At 39.5% G+C, this 27,265-nt stretch overlaps 1 protein-coding gene across 7 annotated transcripts in view; it reads left to right on the plus strand.

Annotated features, from left to right (window-relative positions):
* The window catches only part of hspg2 (heparan sulfate proteoglycan 2), a 517,600-nt gene that overhangs the window by 268,797 nt on the left and 221,538 nt on the right, over positions 1-27,265 (plus strand). For all 7 annotated transcript variants that reach the window (XM_051930340.1, XM_051930335.1, XM_051930339.1 and 4 more), the window contains 8 exons: positions 624-764; positions 1,051-1,233; positions 4,018-4,197; positions 7,950-8,068; positions 8,924-9,035; positions 11,732-11,842; positions 13,987-14,111; positions 16,221-16,307. In XM_051930340.1, the coding sequence (XP_051786300.1) occupies positions 624-764; positions 1,051-1,233; positions 4,018-4,197; positions 7,950-8,068; positions 8,924-9,035; positions 11,732-11,842; positions 13,987-14,111; positions 16,221-16,307 (1,058 nt within the window). The remainder of the gene's footprint in view (positions 1-623; positions 765-1,050; positions 1,234-4,017; positions 4,198-7,949; positions 8,069-8,923; positions 9,036-11,731; positions 11,843-13,986; positions 14,112-16,220; positions 16,308-27,265) is intronic.

The following is a 27,265-nucleotide window of genomic DNA, read 5'->3' on the forward strand; positions in this document are numbered from 1 at the left end:
TTTTTTACTTTTTAGTACACTTTTTAACTTAATATAAGCGTGGTTTTTAAAAAGTATTTTTTTATATATATTATTATTTTCAACTTTTTAGTCTTGGGTTTGTTTTAGTTCTATCTGTTACTAGCGCCATCTACTGGTGAAATCTTGAACTATTATTCATATGAAAATTTCATTTCTTAATTAACATGGATTAATTGATCAATTAGTGAAACTGATTATTGATTCATGTATTATCATCGGAAGTGATTAAGTCTGCAACATTTCAACTCATTTGGACAATAGGAAGTGGGTTAAATATCAATTACAAGATTTGTACCAGACAACAAACAAGTGAAATTAATATAAAGCATAGTAATAATAATAATGATAATAATAATAATAATAATAATAATAATCATAAAAAGTGTTTTCATTTCTACTGGTGTGACTGAAATATATGCAGATGCCCTTAAATTAACTTTAACGTTATAATTATCATCATCATATAAAGCATTTTATTCCATGGATTTACTACTAACAATGAGGTAAGAATAGAAAAAAATGTGTTGTGAAGTATATCTGTGAACATTTATTGAGAACTCACAATTTTTGTGTTTTTTATTTATTTATTCTTTTTTCCTTAGCAAAATGCTGTTGGAGTCTTATGTGATGAATGCAAGACAGGCTTCTTCCATCTGAGTAAAGATGATCCTGATGGATGTAGCCCATGTTTCTGTATGGGCATCACCAGGCAGTGCACCAGTTCTTCTTGGAGCAGAGATCAGGTATCAGACAGAAGCTGAAGATGCCACTCAGGGGAGATGGCTGTTGAGATCTTCCTTTCTAATTGGACAAATGTATCTGCTTAGCAGAAGTTCTCTGTGCCTGGGTTTTCTGCTTGTATCCTCTGTAATTTAGAGTATCTTTGGTTTATTAATCAGCCCTTCTCACAGTAATATGAGTGCATGCATTTTTTTCCTGTTGGTGTTTAAATAAGAGTGAGAAAAACAAGTCTGCAGTCTCATTATAAGTGGCAGTTTGGCTTTATTCTGATTATTTATTTTCCCTTAGGTCCGAGCTTCTAATGATGACCAACAAAGAATGCTATTCACCCTGTCAAATTCGGCAAATACTCGGACAATCAACACAGGCATCCTCCGACAAGGTTCTACTGAGCTCACATTCCGTACATTTTCTGAGCTGCCAAGTGACATCTACTACTGGGTTCTGCCTGACCGCTTCAAAGGAGATAAGGTAAATTCTGATTCTGAGTAGATAGCCTTGGATCAGGAAGATGGCTCAAGGAAATATAAATGCATTTTTGTGAAATGACTGATAACAGTTGTGGAAGGCAAAGGTGTCACTGAGCCCCCAACAGCTGACGCAAACGCAGTCATGGTTCAAATATAATGATTTCATTTAGTCCAAGTACCTTTACATAGCACAGTACATACAGGGACAGTGAATCCTCCCTCTTTGTTATCTTCCTTCTAACTCCTTTTTTTCCACCCAAGTGTTGTCCTCTGCCTCTCAATTCCAACTCTCCGAGGAGAGGCGGAGGGCTTTTTTTAGACCAGACCCTGGAAGTACTTCCTCTGTTTGGGAAAAGTGCGGTCAGGCGAAAATGTCATAAAGTAAGGAAAGTCCATCTCAGCAGCTCTCCCTGGCAGCATTCACGACACCCAGCAGGGCCGACCTAATGAACAACAATTAACAGTCTGTCCTGGGGTCTCAAAAACATGGGAGTATATATATTCCAAACAGCATAACTCCCCCATTCCTTCCATTATTCTGGCATCCCTTCCTGACAAGGACCAGTTCCCAACCTGGGTGGGACACCATTCCATCTCTGTCCTTCCACTCCGGCCTCCCTTCCTGGCAAGGGCCCACCTTTCCTACTGGATGGGATGCCAGAAAATCCCATATAACACTTACACAGTACATCTATTACTATATCCCCAGATCGAGCATGATTTTGGGGCAATAGCTAAACTAGCACAGATGCATACAGTATGAAAAGCAAACTTGCCAAGCTAAGGAAAATTTGAAGCAATGGAGAAAGATAAGTGAAGAATTTCACTCGAGAGAAGTCATTCTTTGCATAACTCCTTCACACTTTATGAAAGGCTGTACTCTGTTTGAAAGAACTGCTAGTGCCCAATTTTCATAGCTACGCCTGTTTGGTCTCAAAAATGTTAAGGAATAATTCCCTTCTCTGCCACCCTGGCCAGCATTTAAGCATAATCAAAGTAAATTTGGTATTGGCAAGCATGGTTTAAAAATTGTAAAAAAGTCAATATCATAGAAATTTAGACGATCCCTCCTTGATATAGAAGTGGAAAATCCAAGGAACAAGGCTAGCAAACCATTTAACAACTGAAAATAACAATACCCAAAGGAAATACATAACTGTAATGTAAACCCTGATGGAAAGTAAATTTGAGCCCTGGGTGTAAGCAGCTATAAAGCTTTAACAAGTATGACTGTGTAATCTGTGGAAAATATCATCAGTGGACTACAAGCATAGTTGCCGATTGTCTTTCAAGAGGTTTTTGGGACAAGAAGAAATGTCAGATTTTAAAATATGCCAACTAATATTATTTTAGTACACTGAAATACATTAATTTGTAAAAGTCACAAACACTTTAGATAGTTCACACAAATACTTGTCTTGGACAGTTATTTTATTTTCTGGATTACTGTATCAATTGAAAAGAGTGTATTGTAGAGTTTCAGACATTCCTTTTGCTAAAAATGAAGCAATTCAATAAGATATTTGAATTTCTTTAAAGAAAGAATGTTTTTCTTTTTATTCCTCTTCCTCTTCATCTTTTCCCACTTTTGTGTGGAGTTGATGTACTTGATCAACCTTCTCCATACATCTTGATCCTGCACCTCCTTGCCAGTCAAACCCTTTTCCTTCAGATCTTCTTTTACTTTATCCATCCACCTCCACTTTGTCTTCCCTCGTTTTCTCTTCTGCTGTACTTCCATTCCCATCACTCTTTTGCCCACACATATTCATTGTCTCTCCTCATCATATGTCCATACCACTTCACCTTACTTTCCTGTACTTTCTTTGAGATCTCTCCCAATTTTGTGGTACCTCTGATTGTCTCATTTCTAATTCTGTCAATTTTATTAACTCCATACGTCCATCTCAACATTCTCATTTCTGCCACATCTAACTTCTTCTCCTGCGTTCCCTTTACTGCTCATATCTCAGCTCCATACATCATTGCTGATCTTACCACTGTCTTAAAAACCTTACCTTTAACGTTATTTCTTCAACCTCACAATATTCCCAATACTTTCTTCCAGTTGTTCCATTCACACTTCACTCTGTGGGTTATCTAATTTTCCATCTTGGGCTACCACTGATCCTAGATCTTTAAATATATCCACTCTTTTCAGTACCTCTCCCTGCAAGCTAACTTTTGAATCCCGACCATCATTAAACCTCATATTTTCTTCTTCCTATTTATCTTCAATCCTCTGTCTTTCAAAGCTCTTCTTTGGCTTGTTGTTGCTTCCAACCTTCCAAGACAAATCATTATTACATTGCAGATTTTTAATTTTCTAAGAACATTATCCGTATGTTTTGTGGTCTGGAACAAATTTCTCCCCTTCTTTCTCATTTATTTCTAAACATTTTGTTAACATAGATACTGCATGCTACATATGCACAGGTTTAAATGGAAGCACATTAGCTGTAAAGCCGGTGGCTCCATTGTCATTTGAGCCTCATTGTTAACTGAGGGCTGGTTAAGAAAGCGATAATTAAAACTTTAATGAAGCAGTTTAAAATTAAAATAGGCAGTTAAGAGTTCTTCATCGTAACATGTGAGCTATGATAAAATTAAGCCCAAAAAGTATTGCTTTAGTAGTATATAAACAAGTTCTAATTAAGAAATTGGTGAAAAGGACAACCTGCAGCCCCCCAGGAAGTAGATGAGGAGCCCCGGCTTACTACATCATATAAAATATGGCTGCAGTCTCTATAAATGCTTATGTCATTTGTCAAATTCCCTCCCATAGGTCACCTCTTATGGAGGGGAGCTGAGCTACACAATACGGTACAATCCCAGACCCGGCTCTTCACTGGTTTACAATCGACCAGATGTTGTCCTGCAAGGCAATGACATCTTCCTGGAACACTTTTCTGAAACACAGCCCATTCCTGGCTCCCCAACCACCATCACCCTGGTTTTCCGGGAGGTGAGTCATGAGGGCATCACCCTCTATGTTTAAATTATCTAAGTCATGTGTAAAATACTAGCAGTGGGTTTTAGCAGAACAAAATAATGCATATTGTGAGCAGCGGGCAGAAAGCAGAGCATTTTATTTTAAATGATCTCATCTTGCATGTATAAAATTGCTTTTTTGTTTTTTTTTTTAATAATGGTGATGGGCAGAGGGAACAAGCACATTTGCCATTTTTTTTTACAAAAGAATAATGGTGCTGCAGTTGCAGTTTCAAGTTGACACCACAATCTTCACAAAGGGAGTTTTATCATTTTTTTATAGCAGTCAAAGGGCATTCACAAAACTCCTTAGTCCTGGCAGATTTTAAATCCACCCACTGACAATTAGTATGATCCTAAGATCCACACCCAGAACTTCCCCATGCCCTTTTAGTAAAGCATTGATTGTGGAGATTTACTTATTACTTGTATGAGGGTAAATCAGAAAGTAAAGGCAATTTGGAAATTACACAGTAACCGTAATAAATAGAAGGTGATGCAATACAGCATCTTCATGATGGCATATGGGTAGTTTGAACACACACAACGTAGCACTTTGCCATTAGTCTAGTTAAGGCCAAGGTAAAATGAACACGGAGGCTCCACTTCTGGAACAATAACCTGTTTCTTTTGTCAGAAAGAGTGAAACATGCCAAAGGATGTTGGCTTGTACAGATCAGTAAGCTGTCTTGTGAAAACTTTACTTTAAGTCATGAAACACTCTGGCATGTGCTGATCCACAGCTGATATCCAAATGTGCAGCAAAAGCGGACAACGTAATCTGTCAGTCTTCTCTGATGATGTAATTCACCATGTCATTGTGGGCTTGTGTGTGCAATGTTGATGGTCAGCCAGATCGGTTACACTTGTTTGTGCCCACTTTAAACCTTTCTAGCCTTTCATAAACTTTTTGTTGAGTCATGCTGTTTTCACTTCCATACTGAGCCTACATTCTTCAATGAATTTCAGCAGGTTTTTGCTCCCTCTGCCCAAAGACATCTCACCACGGCACATTGTTCAACAATGGTACAATCACACAACACAGTGCCCATGTTCATTGCGCCTTGGCTTCAACTAGACTGAGTCCTGCATTTGCACATTTGAAAAACCCATAATCTTTCATGAACATGTTGTATTAAGTCATCTTTTGTCCATTATGGTTACAGCGGAATTTTCAAATTGCCTTTATTTTTTGATTTACCCTTATATATTGTTTTAAAAAAAAACACGTAAGTTGCTGCTTATTGTTTGCTCATAAATCATGAACTTGAAATGTGTACAGATACTGTAACTACAGGATGACCTCCCCAGCAACACTTTGGTCTAACAATCAGAAAATCTAACATTAGAAACTGATATAATTTGGTTTGAATAATGAGAACCACCAACGTTGTATAAAATACCCAACAGCTGTACTTGAGTAAAAGTAGTTGTGTATTGTGTAAAAAAAATTCTAGAAAGTTAATCAAGTGAAATAAAATTTGCCAATGAAAAAACCACAGAAGTAAGAGTTTTAAAGTATCTGCTACTAAGTATACTTATGTATCAAAAGCAGTGCCGGATTAACCAATAGGCACATGTAGCATATGCTACGGGCCCCGCAATTTCGGGGGCCCCCAAATGGTGGACCCAATATTTAATGAAATAGTGTAGCATTGAAAAACTGGTCTTTAAAAATATTATCTTTACATTTTTAAATTGTAAATTTCTTACACAACAAAACTTTAGGGGCCCAACACATAAAATTCACATAAATATTATAAGATTCTTATTATAATCGAGAGTAAAATAATTATTTAGTCCGGTTTGAACTGTTCAGAATCTAAACTTCAGAAGATGCAGACCAAAAGGGCACCCAAATTTGAAATGTGTTACGGGCCCCCAAAGCTCTTAATCCGGCCCTGATCAAAAGTATAATAAACGTAGGATCTCTCCGTGTTTTAACGATAGTCTCAAAAGCACAAGCTATTGCAGCGTTTCTCAACCTTTATGTATTTGCAACCCGAGTTTTCATAACAGTTTTAATCGTGCCCCCCTAACATTTTTTTGAAACCCTAATAAAATTTATTCCTATATTTTTTGCTGCCAATACACTGCTACGAGTTTAAAATTTTCCTACGAATAACGTAATTACGCCACATATGGCAACATTTGCGCCCCCTTTTTTGTTACGGCGAGCCCCACAGTTTGAGAACCACTGAGCTATTGGGTTTCACTCCTGGAATTAAATAGTTTATAGTGAAAATGTTTTTACAGCTTTACAATAATTGAAGTTACCTTCTTTTTGCAAGTCATTGTACGGTCTCAAAAGTATGAGCCAAGTAACTGCAAATTGAAGCAGTGACAGTTCAGCATGGGTGGACATCTTAATGATTAAGGTGGGAAAGAGCTAATAGGAGAGCCGTATAGATACATCCCTTTAGAAAGAGCTATTCTGTTCCTAAAACAAAATCATAAAGTAAATTTTCATCATACAAATACCTAATTACAATTGTCCTACGATGACACCCATTTTTGTTCAAATAACACTGAACTGCATGCAAATTAGCAGAATTATTTTAGTAATACCATTAATCATCAAAAAAAAATTACAAAGGCATTGGTCTTCATTAAGTAGTGTTTAATAAAGTACTTTACCTAGACTTTAGGACTTTTGGTTTCACAATTAAGGGAATGTCTTTTTTGGTTTTCCTGGGCTTTTCCGAATAGTTCACAGTCTGTTTTGGAACAGTAATGCCCAACATAATGTGAAAAGACATGTAAACAGTACATGTGACAAGGGCATGTGAACACACAAGCTCACCTCGCTGTATCCTGCAGATCGGCCTCATCCCGTTTGGCAGGTTGCAGTGAGGACTGTGTCAGAATGCCAGAACATCAGCTGTGGAAATAACTGAGACTAGGATTAGGTGTCACCAATGTCCAGCCCCGCCCCAAACATCCAGCTTGTGAGGCCTGCAGCATGATATCAGAGTAGATGATCCTCCCAGATTATTTGTATAGAGAAATTTTCCTAAGGCTGGGTAAGCCAGTATTTTAGATAACTGACTAAGTACATATTTGTGTGGCACTTTAATTTTCTAGTTTATTATTAAAGTAGTGAATGTGTCTACCAAAATATACTGTATAAGTGTTCTCAAAATATACTCAAGTACAGTGACAAAATATTTCTACTGTGTTACTATACACCACTGAGGAACACCATATTCAATAAAGAAAGTCAGATTTTTTTTATATTTGCATCAAGTGCAATACTGTGGTAGTGGCATTCATTAATTGCAATATAAGCAGAACTGATCCAATCTCTTTGATTAAAATGGAAGCCAAACTCCTTTCCTGTAGTCAGCCTGTCCGTACTGATTTTTTTGAACTTGGCAATGCATAGTGAACCTAGTGCATGGTGATAAATGAATCAGTGTTATAAGAAGTTTATTTGTTTTGAACATAACAGATAAAACTAAGTGCCTGTAGAGCTGAAGACTTTACTTTTTATCGTGAGCATTATCTTATAAAATAGTAATAGGCGTAACTGTTCACTAGCCTCACAGTTATTATTGTTACATGTTGTCTTGTGATTAAATTCTGTACTTTTGTTGTTCGGCTAAAAAAAAAAATACTTCTGATCAAGGCTGCCCACTCTTTGGTCCCAAACATGTACTGGATAGGATTGATGCCAGGGATGCAGGCGTGTTGTTTTCTAACTTATTTGTGTATTTTCTTACTCAGTCTGCATGGCGGCGTGCTGATGGACAACCATGCACACGGGAGCATCTTCTTATGGCTCTGGCCAACATCAGTGTCTTTATGATCAGAGCAACTTATGCTGAGAGAATGATAGATTCCAGGTACAGTCATTAATTTACTCTGTAGAGTTTGACACATAGAATAAGTAAGAGAACCTTAAGGTCATTTTAGCCACCTTGTATTAACTAACAGAAAATGAATGAACAAATTAATACACGTAATGGCAAGTATGGCCAATGTCAATGTGGTCCATTGCAACCTTACAGCTCTAATGACATGGGTTTGAATCCTCTACATGGATCTCTATAACTTCTTCCCCATGTCTGCATGGCTTTTCCTTTGAGTACTCCTGTCAAAGATGCCAGTAATAAGTTAATTGCCAACTCTGAATTGTCCCAGCATGAAGGAGTGCACAGTATGTGCAAGTGTGCTCTACATTGGACTATACATGGTCCAGGGCTGGTTCTTGCGCTCTGCCCAAGGATGCCAAAATAGGCTTAGACACCCTGTGACCCTGAACTGGGTAAGTAGGCTACAAAGTGAATGGCTTAATGAATGGGTGCACATGGAAGGAATTCCAAGAATTACTGGTGACCTAAATTAAATTAAATTATGGCATAGTGGTTAAGGCTTTGGACTTCAAACCCTGAGGTTGTGGGTTCTCTTCCCGCTAATGACATTGTTTGACCATGAGCAAGTTGCTTCACCTTTCTCTGCTCCATTTGGGTAAAAGAAATGTGACCAATTGCATTTCTCAGATTTTGTAAGTTGCCTTCATTGCTTGGCTGAAAAACAAGTACTTCTGTTCAAGAATTAACACTCTTTGGTCACATTGGATAAAGGTGTCAACAAAATAATAACAATAATAATGATGCTGCCTACCAGGAAGTGAGCACCTGTTGGCATGTAATTCACAGCTCTGTGAGATGGTAACATTGTCTTTCTCATCTCTGCAGCATTTCAAATATTCGAATGGACATTGCGGTGCCCTATTCCACTGGTAAGGAGAAAGCCAGAGAGGTTGAAGAATGCGCTTGCCCTACAGGTTACAGTGGACCATCCTGCCAGGTATAACACAGATTACGATTCTTACTTTATGATGGGATTTACTGAAAAACATGCAGAATTACTCATGGCATGCCAAGGGTACAGAGTCCCAGTCTACACTCCTGTCATATTGTGACTTTGCCAAAAAGGGGATATTTGTCCTGCACGGAGTACACGAACAAGGTGCCTCACACTTGATAAAAGTAAATCTCATTACCGTATATACTTGTGTATAAGTTGGGTCTTGAAACCCAAAAAATTGATCATAAAATCAGACCCCAACGTATATGCCCATTCAAAAATACGACACTTATTTATTTTTTTTACATCTTCTTGCCTCCTCCAATCTCACACCAGTTTCTCAGACACATCGAATTTTGTTGTAGCAGCGCATTTACCAATTTCTTTTGCTACTTCAACGATGTTTAATTTAAAACCAGCTTCATATTTTCTACTGATCAAACACTCCATTGTAGATAAGGGATGCTCTTACGATGAAGATGTAGGAGGGTGTGAGATTAAAAAAAACACAAAACAATGCAAACATTACTTCGGAATAGTTTGAGTATTACCGTGTGGTCACGTAGGCACAATACATAGAAAAAAAAAGGCAGTGTGCTCTGTGGTTACACTCTCAGGTGGGTAGCATATCATAATCTCTTGGACCAACAACATGAGACTTATACAACCGACATTATAAAATAATGGAAATTATACAGTAAAATCAAGCCCCATCTTTTCCACGGGAGAACTTAAACGTCAGCATATACATTATCTGTTTTTGAAGCCACTAAATGGCACTCCATACCTCCTCTAACCTGAATCCCCAAATTAAAGTGAGAGTCTAGATATCTGTTTTGAGGAGTGGTGAGCCACTAGTGGAACACATCAGTTTTGTCTTTGGCTGGAGAAGTGAGAACCTTTTGTCTGGTGTAAGCAAGAGGCAACCTTCGAAACGTGTGCCTATGTCTGCTGCAAATGGCTCTGACTTTTAGGATATGGACTGAGTAGTTTTTAAACACCGGGGGAGAGTTACTGCATGATGTGTATTTGAGCTCAAGAAAATGGGTTCAGAGAGAGGGTTACAAGTTATACTGGATGGCATTGGGAGCATGTATGTTATTTCATGAAAGTAGTCCATGTACACTGGCAAGGACTGGTAATACTTAGCTTTCTTGCTTCGCTTTTACATTCATCTTCATTCTTCTTAAAATTGTAGTTGCAACCCATTAAAGAATAAAGTGGCATGGTCAGATTGGAATTTTCATTGTAACAAGAGATCTTGAGTGCCTCACGCGCTGGTACCTTCAAGAGTAAAAGCCCTTTGCTAGACTTGGGAGTGATGTTTGAAGCTGTAATTGTCCCTTGGTACTAGATTAACTCTAAGTACGAGAGTCGTTCAAAAAGTTTCCACACTTTTTTAACTCTACTAGGGGGCTTTGCCCCCTGCTCGTTTCGCTCACCAACCCCCTGGCCTGCGCTATGCACCATCCACTTCGTGCCTCTGCCATTCGCATATGTGGATTTCACTTTCACCAAACAACAAATCTTTTAATTCTTGGGGATACGCCTCTTCATTGGGAAGAAACGCTACTTTTCCCTGATGGCAACACGAATTAGACGATCTACAAGTCTCTGGCTTAAAATCTGAAGCAATATCTACATACTTCTGTCATACCACCTATGTCCATATATTTGATCTCTTTTCACTGTTCCGTTATTTCACCGAGTAATAATTTCCACTTGTTTGCGCTAGTGCGATCTTTACTATCATTTTTTGAGACTTTCGAATTTTAGTACTTTCATAATCTCTAACCTGATCTGCATGTGTATCACGCCAACGTTTTTGAACCTGTTTATGACATTCTACTTTGTCATCTACTCTTTGTCTTTTATTTCCGGCCCCAGGCGTGGTTAAATCTCTTGGTCCAAAGTCTCGTCTTGTGGGACATGAAATTATCGCTCTGAAAAAGTCACATCTCGTCCCAGGCTAAAATTCTCGTTTTGTCCCAGGATTTTTTTATATAATAATAATAATTCATTACATTTATATAATAGAGAGAGTTATTAAGAATTTCAAAAACAAATGACATCACTTTTCTCCTAGTCGCCTTCCTTTGCGATGCAATTTTCCCAGCATCATGCCAACTTTTTAATGCCCAATTACTACTCCTCCTGCCTTCACCGTTTCCAACAAAAACCCGAAAATGTAGAAACTTTTTGAATGTCCCTCATAACACAAGATCTTGGACATAGGACTGTTGGAAAAATCTGGCAAAGCATTCGCTGGTGGGAGCATAAACAGCCAGCATGTGTGAGAGTCCACAGAAAGAAACAGTTGCTGGTTATTTGGGGTTCAAAATGGCTTCATATCTACAGTATACTTCTGTTATTATGCTCTGCGGTGAGTTGGCACCCTGCCCGGGATTGGTTCCTGCCTTGTGTCCTGTGTTGGCTGGGATTGGCTCCAGCAGACCCTCAGTGGGTTGGAAAATGGATGGATGGATGTTATTATGCTCCCTGTAATCCAGTTGTTCATTATGTGATTAATGAATTTTATTACAAATTATAAAAATTGCAAATTTCTATAACTTTTTTCTTTAACAAAAGTATTGCACAGCCAGCTCTAACGTGTTCTGATATTTTTGTTGTTCATTATCTATTCAGCTGTAAAAAGTATCTTTTTCAAGCTGTTTTTCAATGTCCTGTTTCTGCAGAACTGTGATTCTGGATACATCCGCACAAGTGGCTTATATCTTGGATTCTGTGAACCATGTGAATGCTATGGTCATGCAAGTCAGTGTGACCAGGAGAGTGGGGAATGCCTGGTATGTATTGTTTAATTCTTGTAATTCTTGCTATATATACAGTAGTTAGTAGGGGCAGGGCTTATTAAATATATTTGTTTAGATTTAGAAGGAACTTATTAGCTGTATCTTTAGACTTTAACATATTCACCTTCATGTGACCCTATAGCTCCACACATATTAACGCAAACAAACTTTAAACAAATACAACTTTCTAGTTGCACACGGTGTCTGCATGATTTTTGTGTGAGGACTTAGTAGCACTTTTACTCCAGACAGAAGAGATGAGAATCAAAATGTCTTTATGTACATTGATTCCAAATTTGGATTAGGGTACATGTGGTTTCACTGGTGCCCTAAAGTTAGATTTTGACATCTCCTTCATGGAACACTAATATTTGACTGTCAGTTGAAGTAGTAAATAAAGAGTTCCAGTTCTCAGATTGAACTGCTTCAAGGCAGGTCCAGTGTGGACAGACGTCAGTGGTGCTATAGCCATCAATCTGCTGGTCTGAAGAGGGAGGAAGAGAAAAGGCATTAGGACACAGCGCCAACTCCTGGAGCGGCAGGGAATTGCAATCATCAGAGCTTTCTTCTATGCACACACATGTGACACTGTATAGCTTTGAATTCGGCATTATTAGAGAAAAGAATATTATTAAAAACTAGTTGATTACCCAGTGGCTTCACTCACTGAGTGCAAGGGAAAATAATAAAATGTAGTCTATAAGTTGTTAAACAGTAAAACATTAACATTTTAAAGAAGTAAAGATATATTGAGCACTACTGGAGTGGTTTGGGGTAAACTACATTTTAAAGGCGCTATAACACAACAGGTAAGTAGTATTAACAGTAGTTAAAATGTATATGGATTATCTCTTGGTAGTAGATCCCTTGTGAATGGCGCTACACGACCGCTGTGGTATAGAAATTACATTTTCTATGTGATCGTCTTAATTTCTGCCTGACAACCTTGCACTATGTGCCTGTGATTTACTTCTTAAAATAATTCATCACAAAAGGAACTGTTTTTGCGGGGCTTTAGTGACCCGAACTCACCTTAAGGGACAGTGAGTAGTAGTGAAGGGTAATTTACAAACAGGGTCCTGTTTCATTCGCAAAGATATCCACTCTCCCAGGAGCAGATGGGGCACTTGAAGTGTCACAAGCAGTGCGAGAACAGAGCACGCTGCCCGAAACTGAGAAGCTCTCGACCCCACGGAGCAGCCCGACATTCCGCGCCTCCCAGCGTTCACTTTGTTCTCACGCACATTGTTTACAGCTCGCCGCAGTTAAAAAGTAGAAAGACGCAAAGCTGTTTTCCTCATCTCTTCTACTATCAAGTACTGCCAACTAAAAAATAAAGTTACAATGTGGCAGTTTCCGCGACAGTCATGTGTACGAATATATAAAGCTTCTCTGTCAGAACACGCCTGGCGGCGGATGGCTCAGCGCTGTAGTCCAGAGAGGAGGGCTGGGAGAGGACGACTCGGGGTGTACTTCTATGGGATAGATCTGCGTGTTTGTGTTTACTTCTTTTCAATATCAGTAAAATAACTCTCATACAAATAATAACAAATCGTAAAGACAATATAAAAATGGTGTCCACAAATGAAGTGATTAGTTCCTGTATTATAATATGTTCTGTGGTCATATGTAATTTCCATATCGCGTGGTCATACGTAATTTCCGTTTCAAACGCGAAAAGAATTTTATATATATAGATATATAATCAAAGCAAAACTAACATATGCTTAGAAAGTTGTCTTCATTACTAACACTTTGACTTGATTTCTCATTTATTGTATCAACTATATTCAAGTGACTGTTACTTTAAAATCTAAGTTATTTTTTGTGATACTTAGCATATTACTTGCTGAATGAAAAAATAAAAATATTAAAATCTGGATACCCTTGGTTAGAAGTAGCCAAACAGTGAAGCAAAGATGCTTACACACATTTGTCCATTTACATTTTATCAAAATGCTATTCGCTATTCAGAACCACAGGTCACTCAAGTATGCCAACAGGGGCAGCCCACTGGTGAGGTCATAGCCCATATGGCAAGCCACATTACTCTGTAATACAGTAACACCTGTGCCACCACAGTGTGAATTTCAGAACGTTGTATCCTTCCTAATGTTCTTCCTCTCTCCTCAACTTAGCAATGCCAACACAACACTGAAGGGCCTCGCTGTGATCGTTGCAAGCCTGGATTTTATGGTAACCCTAAAGAGCAGAACGGAGCCTGCAGACCCTGCCCCTGCCCGGGGACTTCATCTTCAAACCAGTAAGTGTTGTCTCCTGAATTATACAGATATTTTCTTATCTCCATTGAACAATGGAACTGGACTACCTTCAAAATCTCTGATACGTGCATTTGTTTTGAAGTTATCTGCACACAGATGAAAAACATAACGTATTGCTGGATTAATAATTTGTTCACAAAACAGATAACATTCGGTAAATGTGGTGGTTGGGGGGGGGGGGGCGATGGAAAGAACCTGGAATGTTGCTAGAAATGTATGTGTGCCATACAGATTTAAGAAACCTCCTTCTACTTTCTGAATTTGCCACTTGTACTACAAGGTTACAGAGAGCCAGAGCCTGATCAGATCTTGGCAGGAGCAGTTTAAAAGGAGCATACCAGTCAATTGCAGGGCATGGTTACACTCCCTCCACAAATCAGCCATTAATTTAACAGGCACATTTTTGGGATGTGGGAACAAAATATGGTGGACACTAGGAAAACCTGAAAAGTCCATACTCAGTATAACCATGCTGTAAATTAAGTCCAGGTCTCCAGACCTGTCAGACAACAGAGTTCACAACTGCGTCATCATGCCCCACACTTGAGAAAATAGGAATGGTGTAATACTGGTTCAAAACAGCATTACCAAATGCTGTATTTCTGCCCATGTAAATACTTACAGGTATGCAATGTGCCAGAGTCTGTCCTGTGATCTCAAGGCAAAAGGTAGGAGTTAACCCATGAGACCCAAGTAGTGCAGAGCATACATTGGCATACGTCCTTACTAGTCCAATTTAGACTGTTCAGATAGCCTTACCAGGACATGAGTAGAACTAGCTGTGCCATCTGTTTGAAAACGGGTTGAAATCTAAATAACCAACATAGATCTCATTGTTAATCTCTATTGAAATATACTGTATTATGTAGTGTGTGTAGTAATAAAATGAATTGCATTTGTCATTCCAACAGATGGAACATCACAAACATTTGTAGGAATAAAGTGCAATGTATATGTTATTTGCCATTTGGTTGGGATTCATAAAAGCAGTGTTAATGTTTGTGTTGCGTCATCTGTTGGAATGACAGAGACATACTGTAGCAACCAAATGGACACTTGGATAGACACACAGGCACTTATCCTTTTATTGAAATGAATGTGAGAGGAAACCATAGTACCTGGAAGTAATTCAAACAGATACTACATAAACATACAAACTCCACAGAGACAGTGATTGGGCCAGACAGCTAGGACTCTGGAGCTGTGAGGCAGCAGCAATAATGATTTGATCACCATGTTAGCCGTTCAATATAACATATACTGTGTTACAAACTCCACACAGAGCCATAGCAAAGTTTGGGGTAGCCACCCGTATAATTGGTATCCTGGCTGCAATGTTGTAAAAAATGAATACAGCACTGATGTGCACAAAACCAAGTCCAAAACAGAGCTGACGGAATAGGGAAAAGGTGGAGGCTTTTAAAGGGGAAGACAGGAAGTGAGGTCAAAAGGGTCGGGCTCATGAGGGTCTTCAACCATAGACTCAGTCCCGGAAGTGACGTGAACAGGACCAGGCGGAATCTCCTGTGACTGGTCTGCAGGAAAGGGAGAAAAAGAGTCAGTGTACTCTGTCACATCCTGGATTGAATCGGAATTGCCCTTACTCAAGCCCTTTAGCTGCCTCCCATGCGCACGTGTGTGACAACTGACATGTAGATATATATGATGCATGTGGCATAAACTACTGACCAAGCAAAGATGTAAAGCAACCCACCTGAAATACATTTATTGCTAGTTATAATCTAAATTTTCTTACAATATTAGTTTTTGAGCAAACTGCCAGAGCTAAGAACCAATTACCAATCAATGTAGTTTGAAATGTGCATGAACAGGTATTAATGAGCTGTCTTAGGCTGAAAGGGCTGTTTTTGTCAAAAACATTCTTTCTTTGGCTTCAGTTACATGAAATGGATTTTTCTATGTATTTACAAGATCATCTTTTTGACATCTGGATGTTGTGTGTCATGACTGGAGTCCCAGCCATGTGGTTTAGCATAATCTGCCATGACATCTCTAGAGTGACAATACATGTGTGTTTGTGTGTGTATGTATGCAGCCAGGCCTGTTCTCACAGTGGTTTTGCCCTTCAGGTTCTCTCGGACATGCTTTGTTGACACAGATGGCCAGCCCACCTGTGACAGTTGTCTACCTGGTTATTCAGGACGTCGCTGTGAAAGGTAGGTGACCTCTCATACCTTTGTTTCTAAGAGCTGGCTTGGAAATGTCTCACATTTTCTCACTTTGTTTATTATTTCTACTCACATGCAGTCCTAATCTTCCCATAAAGCATATATGATGGGGTTGGCTCCTGGGAAACTAGTGGTGTCATTGATGCAAAGAAAGGCTTCCGCTGGTGATTTTATAAATGCTGTAAGACCCTGCAACTTTTGCTAGTTCTGATTCTTAGATCCAAAATCCTTCTAAAAGCAAAGGAGAAGAATCTGCATAACTGGTGGTAGATCAAGTAATTAGGAAGTACTGCACGAGAGGGCCAAAGTATTCATTAATGAGAAATGTTTGTTCTCATGGAGCAAAGTTCCCAAGCATGGGCCAGTCACAGAGATCACCCCAGTTGCATTGGTATGTTGAAGCCCCAATTGCTTCTGTTGAAAGTGTTGTGCAATGACTTCTGCCACCTTATTTGATTTGCTCGGATGTAAAAAGTAGAGATTTGTATTGTTTAATGAGAGTGAATTATAAATAAATAGCAGTTATAACAGTAATAGTTGTTCAGACACCTAGAACCATGTCATGGTGGATGAGATAAGATCTTATGGAACAATTCTTATAACAGAGTCAAGGTGGACTGCCCTGCAATCATCAACTGTTAGTCCCAAGCAAATGAGGATAAAGATCTCTCTGGTTAATGTTTTCATTGTAGTATACATATTATCAAATACATGCTAGCTGACCTGACCTGACCTGGTAAAGGGCTGAATTGAGACTGTAGTGAAACTACGAAAGGGGCTCTACAACATGTTAGAATCAATCACTCTGGCTCCCCTGCAGTTATAAACCCCTTTAAAGCTCGATGTGTTGCAGCTGTCCTTGACGTCATTAATAAATATTGTCATTGGTGTATCTGGTAACATGGGTGCCCAGTCCTGTTTTATTGCAGACACCAGTTGCATATTAGAAGGATCGGAGAATACAGGAAGACGTAGCTAAATGTGCATAAAGATCGTAGATATAAATGCTTCATCCTGCATCATAATTATTCAAGGGTAAAGTAAAAATTAAAGGCAATTTTAAAATTATGTAGACACCACAAAGGACTTTATCTGACATAATACAACATGTTTGTAGTGGCTTATGGTTAGTTCAAACACTTGCAGCGCAGCACTCTGCCGTTACTGTACTTGAAGCTAAGGTCAAATGAACTTGGACGCTCCACTGTGTTATTGCATCATTCTTCAACAATGCACCATAGTGAGATTTCTTTGGATAGAGGGAGTGAAACCTGCAGAATATTCACCAAAGGATGTTGACTCAGTACGGAAATGAGTCAAGATGAAGCTTGATCTGGTCGGCCATCAACATTGTTTTCATAAGCCCGCATCGACATGGTGATTGCCTTCATCAGAGAAGACTGATGGATTATGTTTTCTGCTGTTGCTACACATTTGGATATCAGCTATGGATCTGTACATGCCATAATGCATGATGACATGGGATACTCTAAAGTTTACACAAGATGGGTACCCAACCAGCTTATTGATCTGTCACAAGCCAACAGCCTTAGGTGAATTTCATCATGTTTTACTCTCTCTGCCCAAAGATGGTGTGTTGTTCAACAATGGTGTAATCCAGCAGTGGAGCGTCCATGTTCATTTGACATTGGCTTCAACTAGACGAGTGGTAGAGCATTGCGCTATGTGTGTTCGAAGTACCCATTAGTCATCACAAGTGAGTTGCATTGCATCCGTTTCTGTCCGTTGCAGTTACCGCATGATTTTCAAATTGCCTTTACTTTTTGGTTTACCCTTGTATTAAATGGTGAGGTTGCAAAAAGGGTGAAAGCCGTAAAGCATTGCATACAATGTGTATTTTGCATTGTTTTGCTTCACAATTACTTAAATACTGTAATACAGCATATTGATAAGATGGTCACACTGAATATATTCATAAGGTTTAAATGACTGTCCAGTTTCAACAGGATGACTGCCTTAATGAAAAGCTGCTGGAGAAGTTTTTTTAGCTAAGTTGTTGGAAGACATCTGTTTCTTATGGTTCATTACAAAATGTTCTGGGTGCCTTCTTCTTTTACTGTAATAATTGTATAATCATATATATAAAATAATAAAAGAGATGACCTTTACAGAATTATTATAGGGTTAGTGAAGCCTCCATAAACTCTATAAACATAAGAGTTAAATATTCTAGATATAAATTGGAAAAATGGTTAGGAACAAATGGTGTAGAAATGTACTGTATGTGCAGGTATTTTGTAATGGATTTTTTTAATGGAATTGCATGTACAATTACTTACAAATGGATTTCCTTGGACCGTCATGTTTTGTGTATACTCTTGAGAGAGCTCTTTGTGCGTGTGTGTTTATTAATCTACTTGGGTTAATGTTTTCTACACTTGTTTCACATCCTGCTTTTGTGCTGTTCCTATCTGCATGTGTATACCTGCAGGCTGATTCTTGCCATGGTGTGCACTGCCGCATTCTCTGATTTGGGTGGTAAATGCAGAGGTTTACATGGAAAACTTGTAGCATGTCAAAAAGTAATTTCTATAATAATTTAGAGTGATAGGAATTCTAAATTACTGCTGCACGTGTGTGTATGTGTCTGGAAAGCTTTAAAAATGTGATTACAGATGTGCATTTCCACTTTAGGGTGGCACGGTGGGAAGTGGTAGTGGAGGTGGAAGTGTTGTTGCCTCGCAGTAAGGAGGCCGGTGTTTGTGTCTCAGGCCCTCCCTGCATGGGGTTTGCCTGTGCTCTGGATGTTCCAGTTTCCCCTCAAAGCCCAAAGGCATGCAGGTTAGATGAAATGAAGATGCTAAATTGACCCTAGTGTGGGTATGTGTGTGTTCATCTTGCGATAGACTAGCACCCTGCCCAGGGTTTGTTCCTGCCTTGTGCCCCATGCTGGGATAGGCTCATGCAGCCCTGGTCTGGATTAAGCAGGTTAGAAAATGACATGAAATTTTCACTTTAGTTTGGCTGTCATATTTGGTAAATGATCCATAAGATGGATTTCAGTTATTTTAGACCATTAGACAGAACCAGAAATTCTACTACTTCATTTCTCAACGTTGAATGAAGAATGCCACATTGAACTTTTTAAATACCATAGTGACAGGTAAATAGAACATCACAAACCAATTTCCAGCTTTATATATAATAATAAAATAGAATGCTGATGGAATTAAAGCACAGTTTGAACAGCAGGGATAATGCTTAAACATCACAACTGTGCTTTTGTACTAGATTGACTGATACTATACTGTATATTCAAATTGCAGCTAATCATTCACAAGAGAAAGAAAAAGCTAACAAATATACAGTTTTAGAGGTGGCAAAAAATGTATTATTTGAAATAATGTTCATTCAAGGATTTATTTTCCAAGCTTACTTGGATGAACATAGCTTTATTTATGTTAATGACTGAATAGATAATGTTTTGGCTTAAGAAGAAACTAAAATTAATACAAAGGTGTTTTTCGGCCTTAAAATCTTTTACCTTCCTATATCACTGGCACTGTGCTTGAGTATTGTTACCCTTGGGATTCATTGTGTAGTTTTCACTGATTTCTAGCTGATGTCTACTTAATCATTTACTAGCTAATTCTGATTGGACATGTTCCACATTTTGAGTTTCACTGTTAATGCTTTTGATATCAAACATAGCTCTTCCCCCATACAAATAACACCCACGTACACAAGTTATAATAATGTCTATCATGGCCTGTAGTTCAATCTCTAAGTAGAAAAATCCCATCATCAACCAACCATAGCTGTGCTTGCCTAGTCACAAGATATTCTTATTTCTGCTACTCTGTAAATTCTCAGAAAATATTTATACATTATACGTCAATATGCCATTAAATTATATATTTAATGTGTATATTTTTGTAAAATATATTAATGTACTTCTCATATTAGATACTGTGTATATATATATATATATATATATATATATATATATATATATATATATATATATATATATATATATATATATATATATATAAAATCCTAAACCTAAAAGTGCAACGATTTTGTGCAACGATTTTATGTGACATTTTTACGTCACTTTTTTGTCACGCTTTAAATTGGACTTATTTTAAAATATACATATATATGTTTGGTATCATTCTTTTCAGAATTTATCGAACTGTAATGTGATGTTGTTAGATTTTCAGATTCTTATTCTGTTTTTAAATTATAAACTAAAAAATATCAAGAACTCACGTCCTGCGAGACGATACTTAACCAAGAGTGACAAGAGGTTTAACCACACCTGGGGCCAGAAATAAAAGGCAAACAGTAGGACAGCTGCTGTACAGGCTCTTAAATGTTCAAAGCGCCGCATGAGATGCAGATCACGTGGCATGGCAGCAGCAGCAAGCCAGCAGCTGAGAGGAGGTAAAAAAAAACTGTATTTTTTTCCCATTGTTTCCCTGTTTAAGAGAGGGTTTCGAGGAGCGACCAAAGGTGCCAGGGGGGCTTGCCCCCCTTGTATATATATTTATATATACAGTAAATGAAAGACCAGTGTGTGTGTATGGAGAAGTCCACTCTGCTTACACTCAACCACATCCACGGGAGTTAGTGTGAATTCTGTGTAAGATGTAGAAGCTTATAAAAGTGTGTCTTGAACTTGATAAGATGGCACACGCATACACTTTTATATTTTTTCAGTGCTTGTACGCAAATCACTTCTCAGTCAACCCAAGCAGACAAACTAAGCTGTGTGGTACATCTACCTTGTACGCTCAAACAACGAGCTACCTTACGTTTTCCTGAGGCAGGTTCTAGTCTGTCCCAGTCAATTTGTGCCACAGCAACACTCAACTACATATCCATCTTGGACAAGATACAACCTGTCAAGGTCCACTTAGCTGACGACTATGCAAGTTCACCAATATAGCAAAACTGCTAGGGAGTCTTCGGGTTGTTTTTTGACCTGAAGACCACACGCAGCTAGTAATGACATAAATCATTCTGTAGGATAAGAGAATGTACATTTTTGTAGTATTTTTAAGATAAGTAGCAACTGTTCTCTTATGTAAGATGTTTCCTGTTATGAAGGTCTATTACTGCATTACACACATGCCACAAAAACTCTTAGCTATTTGTAGCTTTTAGTTATTTAACACAAGAATCCCTGAAGCCTACGAAAAAAACTCATAATCCTGGGCCACCTTAAATTCCTTCGCACCTCTCTATTATTGCCATTTGTTTTGCAAATGTACAGTACAGTATATCATTATTTGGAACACATGCATTTCATGTATGTTCCGTGTCTAAAACAATCAGTGTAAATTTAGGATGAAAGGAAATGCAAGGCAAGAAATGTTGAACACATACCTAAAACAGAATTTTTTTTCATGTCATAGTATTAATGACAAAGTTTTGACATGAAGTGTATAATGTGTGAAGACTGAAGTCCAAATATCAAGTAAACACTTTCACAAACAAGTATAACAAAACAAGAGCGCTTTTATTCAAGAATGTAACCGAAGAAAAAGAAATCGGTTAGGGTACGACACTGACATGACTGCTTGGGTGATGCAGCGGTAAGAAGTGATGACTCATAACCAAGAGGTTGCTGGTTCAATTCTGGGCACTTTCTAGATTTACTGTTTTGAGTAGTGAGCTAATCCTGGGAGAACTTTTTTGTCTGACTAGAGCTGCAGTGGTGGGGGAGATGGGATAGCAGGCTGCTTAATGATTGTGCTGATCGACACACTTACAAAACTAAAGACGCCAATGGAGAGGCGTGAAGGAATTTAAGGTGGCCCGGGATTATGAGTTTTTTCGTAGGCTTCAGGGATTCCAGTGTTAAAGTTCTGCTCCTTCCTCCAAGTGTTATGTTGGGTTTTGGTCTAATAGCTTGCTTTCTTCAAAATAACAGAAGGCCATTTTTAGTAAAATGAAACCTTGACCTCAGTGCTTGCCCATTGCATCCTTTTACACTGTTAGATGGCTTTCTGTGGTTGCGTGATATCTATTCGCATATAAAAGCTTTGTAGGAAAGGTGCCGAAATGCTGTTTTTTTCAAATGCTGAACTTCACATTTGTTTAGTTTTTCTATATGCCTTTAGATGAGGGTGTGACGAGGATGGATAGAATTAGAAATGAGTACATTAGAGGGTCAGCTCAGGTTGGACAGTTGGGAGACAAAGTTAGAGAGGCGATTGGTTTGGACATGTGCAGAGGAAAGATGCTAGGTATATTGGGAAAAAGGTGTTAAGGATAGAGCTGCCAAGAAAGAGGAAAAGAGGAAGGCCTAAGAGGAGGTTTATGGATGTGGTGAGAGAGGACATGCAGGTGATGGGTTTAACAGAGGAAGATGCAAAGGACAGGAAGATAAAAAAATGAAACAGATGATCTGCCGTGGCAACCCCTAACGGGAGCAGCCAAAAGAGGAAGAAGATATGCCTTAAGAATTGTGAAACTTTTTTTTTCTGGATGATTTAATCACAAATAAGTTAAGAAAATTATCCCTTTTGTCCACATTACAAAGCAAATACCTGATTATCTTGTTTGAGTTCGCATAGTTTATTTTGTTTGATCGTTTAAAAGACACAAATTGCCAAAATGCTGAAAATCTTGAGTGTTGTTTCCACATAGTGTTCTTGCTATGCCCTCTGCCAGAATTTTATGGTAGACACTTACTTCACATGCTTTTGGTGGCCTCTTTTGCTTGTTTCTCTCTGTGTTGGGCAATCACAACAATGTAATGATCAAAATTTTGGACAACATTGTTGCTGAGCTGAGGTGCTCCAGATTTCCTCAAATCTTTGAAACCTTTGGTTAAAAGCGCCGATTCTTTGCACATTTCTGAAGATGCAAAGATGTCTGACTAACATGTTCACCTAAGCCAGCTTAAATTTATTTGTCCTGTTGTCTGATGTTTTCTTGACCCACCTTTTTGCTTGTTTACATTGGATTAAAGAAATGATGGAATCTGTAATGAGATGCCACTTGATGGGAAACTGGATGAACTCGTCCCAGTGAGGTGCAATGAAGCAGTTTACAATTTCAGTGAAGAGAAACACTTCAGTGAAGATATAAGTGGTGAAGGTAGCTCTGATGATACCGACCTAGAAAACAATAACACTTCCATTCCTCTTTACACAAGTGTGGCAAGCACATCTCGACGCCTGCTGTCAACAACTGCTGGAGTCCAAAAATGGGTGGTCAAACTCACGACTGCCCCAGCATCTACAACTACAAGGACCATGCTTCAGAAAATCACTGTTTCCACAAAAAAGAAAAATGGCTTACAGAGTATGATGAATTCATTTCTAAATAGTTTCAACAGGAGATTGGCCATGCTAGAGCACAATGGCTTTGCAGTGCAGGACAGCCTGAAGGAAATGCAGAAGAAGCAGGATTACCTAAACTCCCAGCTGACGAACCTCACGAAAATCCTGTCCTTCTCTGACCAGCAAGACAGAATCACAGAGTTGAAAAGAACCTTTGCTGAGGTTGATATGAGGCTGTCACTTTTGGAAACAAAATTTGAAATCTTGGTTGATGGATTTACAGTACTAGCAGAAGAGATTCATGACTTAAAACAATCAAAGATGTCTTCCAGTAACAATATGGGACCTCCGCTGCAGTTTGTATCTGTTCAGCCTTTAAGCACACCTTTGACAAATATTACAACTTGGAAGATACCTATCACCACGTCGCAGGTACAAAACACATCCAGACCCATAAAAACCAAAGAAAGAATTCCCATATTGACCACTGTTAGGAGCTTAACTAACCACTCGCATTTTAATATAACAGCAAAGCCAAAGTCAGAACCACAAATAGTAGCACCCATCACAAAGCCTGTTACGAAGACTCTCAAAGATGTTGTCTTTATGAAAGTTAATCAAACCAGAAATCTGTCTAATTTGACCACCGGCAAGCCAGTGATTGCTGCTTCCACAAAAACGGCAACTAAAATAACACAAAACAGCAAAAAATCTGAACTTAACACAAAAGCTTTCATTTCAAGGATACCATCTGTGAATGGGTTAAAGCAGAAGGTTTTCTTATCAGAGAACACCAGGGTTGTCACTCCTCCTAAACATTCATTGGCCTTTTCTAAGAGGAAGCTGAACCTGAATGGAAAACCATTGAATATTTTTGAGACAACAACTCCAGTAACACCTAGACTAGTAAAACTGAACAAAAACTCTGGGAAATTAACAGCTACTCCTTCGAGCAAGTCCCTGTCGAAGCCTAAGGAAGCAGTTGGTGTTTGGAATAAGACTTCAAATGGTAAACCCAAAGAAAATAACAATTCTAAAATGAAACCATTCAACCTCCTGCCCATACTTCAGGGAGGTCAAAAAGGAAAGAAAACACCAAAGACGCAAGAACATCCTCTTTACATTCTCCTAGGGAGACTCGCCATTCCAATTAAAATTCTCCCTGACTACTTCTAAAATTTCTAAGTGGCTACACACTGAAGACTGCATTTGATTATATAGTCATTGCTGAAATTCACCCGTTGCTCAGTGGTTATCTGAAATTGCAGAGATGTTGAGATGATTAATGTGAGATCATGAATGAAAGCTTCTTACTGGTGGTTTTGTAGACATGTGAAAAAAAATAGACTTTGGAAACTTTAGACAGGAACAGAAATACAAAAGGTAATCTAGAATTCACCTGTCTACTCCCAATTAATGATGGCTAAATCGTTTTGGCAAGACTCCGATAAATACATGATATAACACTGCATAGATCCACAGACATTTCGCTAGTCTGTACAGATACTGGATATTTTTATAATATCTTGACATTTTCTCTGTTCAAGCAGGCAGCCTTCGAGACATACTAATCTGACTAGACATCATAGCTTTGCAAAAACTAATTGTAATTTTTTTTTTATTAGAGCGAATCATTAGAAAATGGCAGAATGTTCAGGTTTTCACCGTCAACCATTCATCCACCCATCTATTTTATATCCCTTACCCTATCCCTTTCATGGAGGCAGCAGTCTAAGCAGAGATGTCCACATATCCCATTTCCCCTCCACCTCCCCTGACTGCTCCTGGGAGATAATGGACGCATTCCCAGGCCAGTCTGCAGGTATAATGTTTCCAGCGTGTCCTGGGTCTCTGCCCAGAGACCATCCCAGTTGCACATGCCTGAAACACTACCCCAGGGGGGCATCCAGAAGGCATCCTAATCAGATTCCCGAACCACCTCAGCTGGCACCTTTCAACATCTTAGGAACATCCTGTAGGTCTAGTGGTAAATTGATAGCTCTGCGTTTTGGCTTACTCTCACTTCATTATGACTGATTAATACAACTTCCCCATAACTGCTGATGCTCTTGCTCCCTTATTCCCTCATTCATGAATAAGACCCTGAGATACTTAAACTCATGCCGGAGGTAGCACCTCCTTCGCAACCTGGAGAGCACACTTAACCATGTCCTCAGACTTGGAGGAGCTGATCATCCTCCCAATTTCATTGCACTCAGCTACAAACTACCCCAGTGTGGACCTGAGTTCTCCACCCAATAAAGCCAACAGGACCATAATCATCTGCAAAAAAGCAGAGATGCAATCCTGAGGTCACTACACTGGACCCCCTCCACCTCCCCTTCGAGTGCACCAAAAATTTCTTTTCATAAAAATTATGAATGGGATTGGAAAACACAGCCCTGGGGATAAGTCAGATTTACTGCAGACAATGTGTAGGCCTTTTGTTGCGGTTGTACAGGGACTGAACAGCTTTTAATAGCAGGCTCGGTACACCATATTTCTAAAGCAACCGCCCAGGACACCTTGAGAGCCACAGTTGTATCCATCCATCCATCCATCCATCCATCCTCTTCCGCTTATCCGAGGTCTGGTCGTGGGGGCAGCAGCTTGAGCAGAGATGCCTAGACTTCCCTCTCCCCGGCCACTTCTTCTAGCTCTTCCGGGAGAATCCCGAGGTGTTCCCAGGCCAGCTGGGAGACATAGTCCCTCCAGCGTGTCCTGGGTCTTCCCTGGGGCCTCCTCCCGGTTAGACGTGCCCAGAACACCTCACCAGGGAGGCGTCCAGGAGGCATCCTGATCAGATGCCCGAGCCACCCCATCTGACTCCTCTGGATGCGGAGGAGCAGTGGCTCTGCTCTGAGCCCCTCCCGGATGACTGAGCTTCTCACCTTATCTTTAAGGGAAAGCCCAGACACCCTGCGGAGGAAACTCATTTCAGCCGCTTGTATTCGCGATCTCGTTCTTTCAGTCACTACCCATAGCTCATGACCATAGGTGAAGGGTAGGAACATAGATCGACTGGTAAATTGAGAGCTTTGCCTTATGGCTCAGCTCCTTTTTCACCACGACAGACCGATGCAGAGCCCGCATTACTGCGGATGCCGCACCGATCCGCCTATCGATCTCACGCTCCATTCTTCCCTCACTCGTGAACAAGACCCCGAGATACTTGAACTCCTCCACTTGGGGCAGGATCTCGCTACCAACCCTGAGAGGGGACTCCACCCTTTTCCGGCTGAGGACCATGGTCTCGGATTTGGAGGTGCTGATTCCCATCCCAGCCGCTTCACACTCGGCTGCAAACCGATCCAGAGAAAGCTGAAGATCACGGCCTGATGAAGCAAACAGGACAACATCATCTGCAAAAAGCAGTGACCCAATCCTGAGTCCACCAAACCGGACCCCCTCAACACCCTGGCTGCGCCTAGAAATTCTGTCCATAAAAGTTATGAATAGAATTGGTGACAAAGGCAGCCCTGGCGGAGTCCAACTCTCACTGGAAACGGGTTGGACTTACTGCCGGCAATGTGGACCAAGCTCTGACACCGGTTGTACAGGGACCGAACAGCCCTTATCAGGGGGGCCTGTACCTCATACTCTCGGAGTACCCCCCACAGGATACCCCGAGGGACACGGACACATGTGAACCACAGTTGTATTCCTTTTACAAATCCACAAAACATA

This window comes from Erpetoichthys calabaricus, chromosome 8, assembly GCF_900747795.2.
Source record: "Erpetoichthys calabaricus chromosome 8, fErpCal1.3, whole genome shotgun sequence".
NCBI lineage: Eukaryota > Metazoa > Chordata > Cladistia > Polypteriformes > Polypteridae > Erpetoichthys > Erpetoichthys calabaricus.